General features: G+C 44.4%; 1 protein-coding gene across 2 annotated transcripts in view; it reads right to left on the reverse strand.

Annotated features, from left to right (window-relative positions):
- Positions 1 to 10993, reverse strand: part of ANO8 (anoctamin 8) — a 189815-nt gene extending 178822 nt beyond the window's left edge. Inside the window, exon 1 of one of the 2 annotated variants that reach the window (XM_073592175.1) lies at positions 10757 to 10993. In XM_073592175.1, the coding sequence (XP_073448276.1) occupies positions 10757 to 10838 (82 nt within the window). In that variant the 5' untranslated portion in view covers positions 10839 to 10993. The remainder of the gene's footprint in view (positions 1 to 10756) is intronic. The other variant, XM_073592192.1, reaches the window with a different exon arrangement.
- Between the last annotated feature and the right edge of the window lie 535 nt (positions 10994 to 11528).

An 11528-nucleotide genomic window follows, 5' to 3' on the forward strand; every position in this document is an offset into this window, starting at 1 on the left:
GCGTAAAAAGCCCTTGGGTGTGCTGGCAGGGCGTCAGAAAAAGTCCTGCCAGCAGCTTTTTTGCAGCGGTGAACTCACCGCTCCTCCCCATTGAAATCAATGGGGCAGCACTGCGATACCACCGGCAAAACTCCGCGCCGGCAGCGTTTTGTGGGTGGATTTAACCCCTTTTCGGCCACTAGCGGGGGGGGGGGTTAAAACTGCCCCGCTAGCGGATGTATAGCGACAGTAAAGCGGCACAGTGTGAAAGGGTTCTTAGTTTGAGCGGTTTAGCGCAGCAATTTCTCCCTTTGCTTTTCACATAGGATAACATGCTGGGGAGTTTATTGGCTGTAGAATAAAAAAAAAAAACACCTGATGCCCAAAACAGCAGCTGTAAAAACACCCAGTGTGCATGAGCCTTAGGCCTATAGAAACTATTCATATTTTTTCACAGCAATGAATACAAAAAGTAGAGCACACTAATCAGACAAGCCGCATCTGCACCTTTGGCAGTTCAAATTAGGGTGCTTTCACACTGATCTGTTGAAAAAGCATGCTAAAAACAGTGTATTCTGGTTGGCTTGCACCTTTGAAACATGGACACGTGACTCAAAAAAATGGACCAAAACTACACCAGTGGTGTATGAGTTTTGGCGTGCTTCCCCTTCATTTGACTGAACAGCTGCATTTTTAGTGAGGTTTTGGAAAATGCATGTTTTTTTTTTTTTTATTAAAAGCCATTGAACACCCACAGCGCAGTGGTGTGAAGAGTCCCATAGGATTTACAGTGAAATATTTTTATTGCATTTTTCAGCAAGGTAAAAATGCATTAGTGTGAAAGGGCCCTTAGACAAGAAAACCATGAGAACCATAGAACCATCTGACAAGACACCAGATCTTTCCCAACTTTCTCTCCAAAGAATGTAAAATCACTACAGGTTTCAAAATATAAATATTATATATATATATATATATATATATATATATATATATATATATATATATATATATATATATATATATATATATATTTTATATTGACATAACAATATGGTAGCGGGAAAAAAAAAGAAAAGAAAAAAAAAATCATACCAGATGAAATGCTGAGTTCTAGTTAAAAAAAATACATTTACTTAACATATCCAACATGAAAATGAGTAATAAAATTACATCCACACACTTCAAAGGCGAGAGGAAGTTACATGTATCCTGAAGCAGCTTAGGGCACTGTTCGCACATCAAAACTAGTAAATGTACTTAAAATCGGGGATTATAAATGTCTAGTAATTACTTTTTTCCTGATCACTTGAGTGCGAACATTTTCTATACGTGTCCATGTCAGTCAAACAACTTATGCCCCGTACACACGGTCGGATTTTCCGATGGAAAATGTTCGATCGGAGCGTGTTGTCGGAAATTCCGACCGTGTGTGGGCTCCATCGGACATTTTCCATCGGATTTTCCGACACACAAAGTTGGAGAGCAGGAGATAAAATTTTCCGACAACAAAATCCGTTGTCGGAAATTCCGATCGTGTTTACACAAATCCGACGGACAAAGTGCCACGCATGCTCAGAATAAATAAAGAGATGAAAGCTATTGGCCACTGCCCCGTTTATAGTCCCGATGTACGTGTTTTACGTCACCGCGTTCAGAACGATCGGATTTTCCGACAACTTTGTGTGACCGTGTGTATGCAAGACAAGTTTGAGCCAACATCCGTCGGAAAAAATCCTAGGATTTTGTTGTCGGAATGTCCGAACAAAGTCCGACCGTGTGTACGGGGCATAAGTCTGATATTGTTTGACAACAGTGATGGCAACGCTAATAAATAATCTTCGTAAAACAACGAGTAATACTGCAAACGTTTTTTAACATTCTCACCATACTGTGCACTTGGTGTCCATTAAGCTGTAACTAAACAAGTAGGGAATCAAGTTTATGTTCTGTATTTTATACTTTCCATTTAAAAGGTACCTAAAGCTAAACAATTTTTGTAGTAGGAAGTAGTTAGGGCACTTTTAAGGTTTTATACCTGTCCTTGCTAGGGAAATTCACCTATTTCGCCTGGTGATCAATGTCATGGGCACAAAGAATTAGAGAAAATTCAAAATTTGTGGTTGAAACCAGAATAAGAACAGGAAGGACAACTGTTCTGGTAAGAGATATCTAAGTGAAAATCCCCCTTACTTTGGATAGATTTCCTTTTGCTTCCTGTTCTGACACAAAGGAAAATCTTCCCAATGGGGCACAGACTGCACAAAAAAAATAAAAATAAAACCTGACTGGGATTTTAACTCATCTCTACTCTATTCAAAATGAAAACCAATAAAGGTTTGCCTTTGGACTCTTTGAAATCATTCAATTTAACAAAATAACACAATGAAAACATCACTATTAAGTAAAATTGAACTATCAGTTTAAAAGTTTTAATGAGCTAAATACATTCCAATTGCATCAAAACAAAAGGTGTGCAATAAAGTTGGATTTCTATAGAAAGCAGCCACAGCCTCGCACACACGATCAGATTGTTGGCAGGGGATCTGTTGACAGACTGTTGTCCTAAAATCTGACCGTTAGTACGCTCCTTCTGACAATTGTTGACCAACAAATGTTGGATGACATGTTAGTAAATTTTCGGCAGACAACGGTCTGTTGTTTGATTTTCGTATTGTTAGTATACAAATCCGTCACACAAAAGTCGAAAGTACAAACACGCATGCTCGGAATTAATGCTCACCAAACACGAAATTAGCAGAAGGGGCCCAAAGGGTGGCGCTCAAGAGCTGAAATTCCTCATAGTACGTCACTACATTCGTGTTTGTTGGCCGACAATTGTGTACCGTTAGTATGCAAGACAAGTTCCTGGCACACTCCCTTTAGACAAAAATCAGACACTCGGTTGGCCAACAATCGGATCGTGGCATTAGGCTTCATTTACACAGGACGTTAGAAAAGCTCTCCTAAATGCTGGAACTTAACAGCTAGTAATGGACGTTTAAAAACGTCCATTTTGCCACTTTACATGCCGCATTTGCGTTTAGAAGCGTTTTTGATAGATAACACATTTTACACATGAGTAGACCGCCCAAATATATATTCTCTCTCTCTTTTAAACGACCCTGTGTATTTGTACTGATAAGATAACACAGAGGAGAGGAGTTCAGGGACACCTGAAAAAAATGCCCAACTGCTCCTAAGCGTCCGTTTATCAACTGCAAAGTACATGAGACCCTAGAAGAAAAGCCTTTCCACTGTCCGCATGCTGCAAAGTAGGACCCTTGCTCCCTGTGAGGAAGCAGTGGTCTTTCTGCAGAAGTCCAGCACACTCCTTGCTGACTTTCAACAATAGTTCTCCAATCAGCAAAGGGCATGAGCTTTGATAATTGCATAGCTACAAATCTGAAAACATTCAGTATCAGATTGCAAGTCCCTCTTTACTTTATTTAGGTGGAATTATAGGGAAAATCATAATCTCAGGATCTCACTATATGTTCTACCTTGGGCTGCAGGTGTTCCATCAGATTAGGCGACCCGTCAAATCTTGTAACAGAAGTGACGTTCCGTCACGGCCATCTTGGTACATCCCACACTCAGCTGCAGTAAGCCTACAATGTGAAGTCACCAAGCGGACATCTCTTTACCAGTAAACCGAGCTTATATTGTAAAATACAGTATTTAGAAGTTTGTGACACTGTTTTGATGTTGAATTTTAAGGCTTCATGCACACTGGATGTTTTTGGATATGTTTACAGCTGCTGTTTTTGGCTTCAGTCTTTTTTTTTTTACAGTCAATAAAACTCTCCAGCATGTTATCCTATGTGTCCATGCACACATAGGCTGTTATCAATGGTTATTGATTGGGACGTTTTTTGGCTGGAGAAAAACCCCAAAACTAGTGGGTTCTGAGAGGAGTTTTTCAACTGTAAAAACGCTCCAATGTCAAAAAACGCAGATAAACGCTCAAAAACTTGGCTTACCAGCGTTTAAAGTTTTTGATCCCATTAAAGAAAACCAAAATAAAAAAATTAGATAAAAAACACTATTGCAAAAACGCTGAAAAACTTACTGCAAAGCTGCTGGCATTTTTAGAACGTTATTATAACGCCCATGAGTGTGCATGAGGCCTAAAAGCAGCGGTCTTCTGTAAGATTAGCAAATGTGCAAGATCAGCAGGCTTGCCGCTGCTTTTAAAATTCAGCATCAAAACAGTGTCACAGACTTCTAAATACTTTATTTTACGATACAAGCTCAGTTTACTGGTAAAAATAAGGGTGAAATGCAAGACTTCGGTGGGTGTAAAAAGAGGTCTGCTTGGTGACTTCAGACTGTAGGCATAGTACTGTACCAAGATGGACGTGACTGAACGTCACTTCCGTTATGAAATCTGACAGGTCCCCTAATCTGACAGAACACAGGCAACCTCAGTGTGCACATTTCAAAGACCTACCCCTGAAATTATGGTGATAGTTATTGTGTATCTTATAGGTGAATATAAAAACAGCTTCTGGTTCCTGGACAGTAAAAGTAGCAGAAGCATACCAATGAGATTATCCCTCTTGATGCTCTCCCTTTTGTATGCACATTTAACATAGTCAAACTGTATAGTGGAAGGTGACCGAGCCCTCATTGGTTCAGACAGCTGACCAGTCTGGGTGCTGCTCTGCAAGAAACTTAAGCCAGCCGCAGACAGTTCGAATCTCGGCTGGTTCAGCAGGAACTGGTCGAAGCGCGGACCATCTACGGGCGGGCCGATTCTCCTCAGTTGATCCATTGATCGACTTGGGTACAACCAGCATGTTGGATTTCTACTTGCGAAAATTGACGGCGGCTATAGCCAGTAGCAATAATCATTGTGTTCTCCCAGCGGAAAGCCGTCCCTGCCGGGAGAACACAATAACTCAGTGGGAGGGTTTCAAGGGATTTTCTTGGTTGCAGGAAAAAAAATCCCATCATGTATGGCCTGCCTTACACATGGCTGACAATAAAAATAAGATACCTGCACAAGTTCTTTATACAGACACACACAATACTTTTTAACAAATACATAAAGAGGATTAAAAGCTGCTTTTTATGCCATCTTCCTGGAGTTCAGCTTTAGAGCCTAGTCACACTTATCCAATTTGATGCAGCAAAACACATGCAATGCAGTGCATAGAAATGCATTTCAAATTGAAATACATGAAAGGAAATCTATATGGGCCCATTCACTCCCATGATACTCCCGTGGTATCAAGGACACACTGTAATGCAAACAATGTGAATCCAGCCTTAAACAATCTTGTCAACATATAGTCTGTAAAATGAAAATTGGCTGCAACTGCCAGGAGTGTGTTTAACCCCCCACACGCTGCAACTGCCACCACTGCAAACCTTATGGTTAAAGCTGAACATCAGAGAAAACAAAAAGCTGCCCTTGCAGTGGGGCTGTCCCCATACTGCAAGGGTTAAAGTGATTGCATGAAGGTAAAAAACCTTTAGTGTGCAGCTCCCCCTAATACTTACCTAAGTTCGATTTCGATCCAGCAATGTGCATGAGACCCAAGGCTCTCCCGGGTCTCTCCCTCCTGATTGGCTGAGATGATATAGCAGGAGCCATTGGCTCCCACTGCTGTCAATCACAGCCAGTAAGGCGGGAGCAGGGGACAGGGCTGAGCCATGCTCTCTGTGTCTAATGGACCCAGAGAGTCGGCTCTGGAATGAGCACACACATGTGCCCCCACAGTAAGCAGTTTGCTATGGGGGCACTCGGCAAGGGAGAGGAGTCCAGAGCCCGGGCGGAGAATGAGAAGAGGAGATTGGGTCTGCTCTGTGCAAAACCACTGCACAGAGCAGGTAAGTATGACATGTTTGTTTGTTTTTAAATTAAAAAAAAACCCTTTACAATTACTTTAAATGCAAATTCAGGTCCAGGGGGACACAAATAACTTTTTAATATCTGATCCTCCTCCACTGCATGCTCTTCTGGGTTATAAGACTGGTCCCCACAGCCTGTTTCCTACATTCCAGAAATCATCAATGCAGAGCACATAGTTCTATGTTTGTATGCTGAAGGACAGTCCATGCCAGAGTTCAGGGGATAACAGGAGATTGGAGGTTTGGGTAAGCAAAACAGCTTTTTGTGGCCCACAGACATAAAAGAGCATTTAACGTTTGCAGTGCTATGGGAGCCCCACTGTAAGGGGACATTTTCCCTGGATTTACTTTAAGGGGACAATACCAGTGCCCAGCATTCCTTGGGGACACGTATTTGCTGATTTCATAGGGTTGGTTACCAATTAGGTTGCTCATAGCTTACCTATTATTTCACTGTGCCACTGGGATCTTGGCTTTGCCAAGGATATTCCATTGCACTAGGAAAGCTTCTGGCTTTCACATATTATATGGAGGCTCCATTCCTTTCCCATTCCGCTTCAGGTACTGGTGACAATAATGTGTCTGTTTTAGTAGCAGAGGCAGTTCATTTTCTTTCCCTGAAGTCTTCTATTTCAATTTACATTTGGTACTCCATTTATGAGGCAACAGCTCAATGTGATGTCGTCAATATATCTGATGAGGTTTAGGCTACTTTCACACTGAGGCACTTTACAGGTGCTACAGCGCTAAAAATAGCACTTGCATAGCACCTGTAAAGAGCCTCTCCTCTCACTCCAGTGTGAAAGCCTGAGGTCTTTCACACTGGAGCGGTGCGCTTGCAGGACGGGGAAAAAAAGTCTTGCAAGCTGCATCTTTGCAGCGCTATAGGAGCGGTGTATTCACCGCTCCTAAAGCGCCCCTTGCCATTGAAAACAATGGGGCAGCGCTGCAAACCCGCCGGCAAAGCACCGCTGCTGTGGCGCTTTGCGCGCAGTTTTAACCCTTTTCGGCCACTAGCAGGTGTTAAAACCGCAGATTACTGCCGCTAAAACAGTGGTAACGCGACGTTAAATATAGTACCGCTTTACAGCCGACGCCCACATCACCCCAGTCTGAAAGTAGCCTTAGAATTTACCTCAGGAGTGCTGGCTTTACTTTATATCTGATCATGGGACATTTTCTATTTGTCTGTTTACTGTGGGCCCGAGCTCTGTGAAGGTCTTTTACCTGTAAAGTGTGTGCTGTGGAACACTTATTAATCCTATTATCCCTGGATATTGTATGGAGAAAACGTGTGGGATTTAGACAGCCCATACATTATGAGTTGGATGGGAGAATCCTCCCCACTGTGGTATTATATTCTGAGAATGGGGAGACATTCCTGCTGTCAAAATACAAATGATCAGCACTGATTGTTCGAGAAAAACCTGACAGGCTGGTAAAACACAAGTGGCTTGATAGATTGACTTGTGTACAACCTCCCTGCCCATATATGGATAGAAATTCGACTGGTCCTTGCTAAACTGGCTCCATGTATGGTCAGCTTTAGTTTCCTTTTGTTTGTTGAAAGGTCAATGGTCCCTAAACAGTTGCTCCTGATGCCAATGGCCACCCGAACTGCCTATATCTTTTTTTTTTTTTTTTAAAGAAGTTGTCAAAAATGTATTATAGCTAAACTACAAAAGGGATTAAAAAAAAAAAAATTCAGGTATGTGCCTATTAAAAGAAAAAAACTGCAAGAATTTGGGGCCTCAGACAACTATTCCAAAAGATTGCACACCGTCATTGATGCTAAAGGGGCAATACACAGTATTAAGATCTAAAGGTAGGCAGACTTTTAACAGGAGTCATTTCATTTGTTTACTTGTTGCCATGTTTTGTTTTATGACTGTGCCATTCTGTTATGACCTACAGTTCAATATGAATCCCATTAGAAATAAAGAAATGTGTTTTGCCTGCTCACTCATGTTTTCATTAAAAGTGGTGCATACTGTATATTACCAATTCTCCAGGGGGATGCAAACTTTTTACACAGCCAAATTGGGATAACACCATATTTATATTTGTTCTCATTTATGTAGCGTAAGGAAAAAAAAATGGGGGGGGGGGGGGGGTGTTAAAAATTGTAGCTTACCTTTTTTAATTGCTGAAAATTACTACCTAGTTTTCCCCTTTTATGTAATGTTATTGAGAGGGCTGGTAGTGGGTAACCTTTATCAGAATTAACCCTATCTATACTGCCCTGGCATATCTTCATTATCAGTTGTAAATTAGATGTGCACACTGTCTAACAAAGGGTTAAAGATCTCAAGGATCGGATGGTACATTGTATGTTAATGCATTTAAAGTCTCTCCTTTGAAAATTCCTTCCTTGCAGTCAGTTTTCCCCCACACTGCAAGGGTTAAATGCTCAATTGGGTTCAAGATACCAAAAAAACAAAAACAAAAAACTGTTGTATTTCCCTGATTCCCTGGCAGATGGCGCTCTCTTCTTCTCCCCTATGCTCTGGCAGTGTATTGTCCCTCAGCATCCTCATGTCCAATATAGGCCTATGGTCCCTGCATTGTACTTGATGATGTCAGAGGAACTGCAACACTGGAGCATTGGAGATAAGGGGCTGCAGGGACCAGTCTTAAAGCATGGAAGGAGCCTAATGGAGCAGAGGATTTAGTAAGTAAAAGCACATTTTATGGCCCCCTAGATCCAAATAAGCAATTATCCTGGGGCAGCTTCACTTCAGGGAAGGGCTTTTCTACTTCCTAGAGTTCAGCTTAAACCAATCTGTCCTTAACTGATTACAGTGGTCATGCAATATTGAAGCTCTGCCACCAAAAATTGGTATCAATTGGTATGGAATATTCAATGTCAGAGACCACAGGCACACAACAGGATATGGTCAGAGACTGCGGCCACGATACAAGAGACGGTCAGAGACTGCGGCCACGATACAAGAGACAGTCAGAGACTGCGGCAACGATACAAGAGACGGTCAGAGACTGCGGCAACGATACAAGAGACGGTCAGAGACTGCGGCAACGATACAAGAGACGGTCAGAGACTGCGGCAACGATACAAGAGACGGTCAGAGACTGCCGACACAAGAGATGGGCAGAGACTGCCGACACAAGAGACGGGCAGAGACTGCCGACACAAGAGACGGGCAGAGACTGCCGACACAAGAGACGGGCAGAGACTGCCGACACAAGAGACGGGCAGAGACTGCCGACACAAGAGACGGGCAGAGACTGCCGACACAAGAGACGGGCAGAGACTGCCGACACAAGAGACGGGCAGAGACTGCCGACACAAGAGACGGGCAGAGACTGCCGACACAAGAGACGGGCAGAGACTGCCGACACAAGAGACGGGCAGAGACTGCCGACACAAGAGACGGGCAGAGACTGCCGACACAACACAAGAGACTGCCGACACAAGAGACGGGCAGAGACTGCTGATACGACACAAGAGACTAGCAGAGACTGCCGACACAAGAGACTGGCAGAGACTGCCGACACGACACAAGAGACTGCCGACACGACACAAGAGACTGGCAGAGACTGCTGACACGACACAAGAGACTGCCGACACGACACAAGAGACTGGCAGAGACTGCCGACACGACACAAGAGACTGGCAGAGACTGCCGACACGACACAAGAGACTGCCGACACGACACAAGAGACTGGCAGAGACTGCCGACACGACACAAGAGACTGGCAGAGACTGCCGACACGACAAGAGACTGGCAGAGACTGCCGACATGACACAAGAGATGGGCAGAGATTGCCGACACGACACAAGAATTGGGCAGAGACTGCCGACACGACACAAGAATTGGGCAGAGACTGCCGACATGACACAAGAATTGGGCAGAGACTGCCGACATGACACAAGAGATGGGCAGAGATTGCCGACACGACACAAGAATTGGGCAGAGACTGCCGACACGACACAAGAATTGGGCAGAGACTGCCGACACGACACAAGAATTGGGCAGAGACTGCCGACATGACACAAGAATTGGGCAGAGACTGCCGACATGACACAAGAATTGGGCAGAGGCTGCTGACATGACACAAGAGATGGGCAGAAACTGCAGATATGAATGAGGAGACTGTCAGAGACTGTAAACATGCTATAGGAGTTACTGGGGACATGTTTCAGGAGACACATTGCATGAGATTGCTATAGCAGAGCAATATTGAAATCCAAATATCTATAGGTGCCCCAAGGGCCGCAGGCTGGGCATGAGGGGTGGGTGTAGGCAATGTCTTACTGTCATAAATCAAGGGTCAGATTAAGATTTCCAATCTGGAGATCAGTCCACCAAAATAGGGCATAGCAGTGCCATGTCATTAGACAAAAGCCTGGTGAGCGGTGATAGTGTACTATGGACAAGTGATCAGGGATGACACCCATGTGGAATGTAGGCAGTCTGGTTATCTGGTGACAGACAGGTAGTAGAATACACACTCATATGGGAGGGGGGGTCCTGTAGCCTAAACACAATGCACTGATCCACTGCAGCACCAATGATCTCGTTCCCCAATGCACACAAAGTGTCAATGTATCCATGGTACATGAGCCATGCATGTCCTCTCCTGGTGTCATCCCTGATGATGCAGCACACATTGCCCTCCCCACTATAACGTGCACAAAGCATGCCTCCAGGAAGGAGCACGAGGGAGGAAGGTAGAGAGGAAGGTAGAGAGGAAGGTAGAGGCTCTGCAATGTCAGGTATGACAGCTGCCACCAGCAGGTCGTATATCCCCGGCTGGCTGATGACAAGGTGCCCACACAAAGACTGCAGACAGCCTCCAACATCTCTCCACACACATGGTGTCACCCATAGCAGCCTCCTATGTCACTGTGCCCCCGCCTCCCCTCCTTATTTCTAGTGTTTATTCCAAGCCTTACCCAGGACCCCAGCCGTGCCATGCTCTGTCTTGTCACCCTCCGTCTGGCCTTTCCTGCTTCTGTCCGGCTCTGGGTCCGGCATGCTGGGGCCGGGATCAGGATGGCATGGGTCCGGGGGTCCCCGCTGTCATTGGGGCTGTGCGGAGAGAGGAGGGACAAAGGGACACTCAGGCAGCGAGGAGCCTCCAACACGATGTGGATATTTCGCTTCTAGGGCCCGCCCGCCTCACTTCCTCCTTCACACACCGCCGTCTTCGTGTGTATGTGTGTGTGTGTGTGTGTGTGTGTGTGTTACCTCACAGGGATGGATGATGGATGCTCTGCTCTCTATCACTCTTGTTACTACACACATAAAGTTTGTTTTATTGCAAACGCTGCACTATTCGGTCAGGGGAAGGGAGGAAAGCTGTCTGCTGCTTTTACCTGCACTTCTCACCTTCTCAGCTCAGTCAGTTTTGGGGCTTTTGTTTTGCAGCAAGAATTTCCCATAATTGAATACATCTGAAAATAATTATTGTGCACTTTTATTTGGGTCCTATTCCGTGGTATATATTGATTTTGTGCTGCCCTAGACAAGACTAAAATCGCCCCCTCTAAATTTGTCCCACCCCAGCCGCGGTATATCATTCTGGTCTCCGGGTCTGAAGCTGCAGCCCTTCACAATGAACAGCTATGGCTTCTTCATCAGAATCGGAGGCATGATTCGTCCAAGTACCACATATGTGGTCAATGGGGCAGAGAATAGGGTCAGCAGGGCAGAGAATGACTGGTG

Source organism: Aquarana catesbeiana, linkage group LG01, assembly GCF_042186555.1.
Source record: "Aquarana catesbeiana isolate 2022-GZ linkage group LG01, ASM4218655v1, whole genome shotgun sequence".
Taxonomy (NCBI): Eukaryota; Metazoa; Chordata; class Amphibia; order Anura; family Ranidae; genus Aquarana; species Aquarana catesbeiana.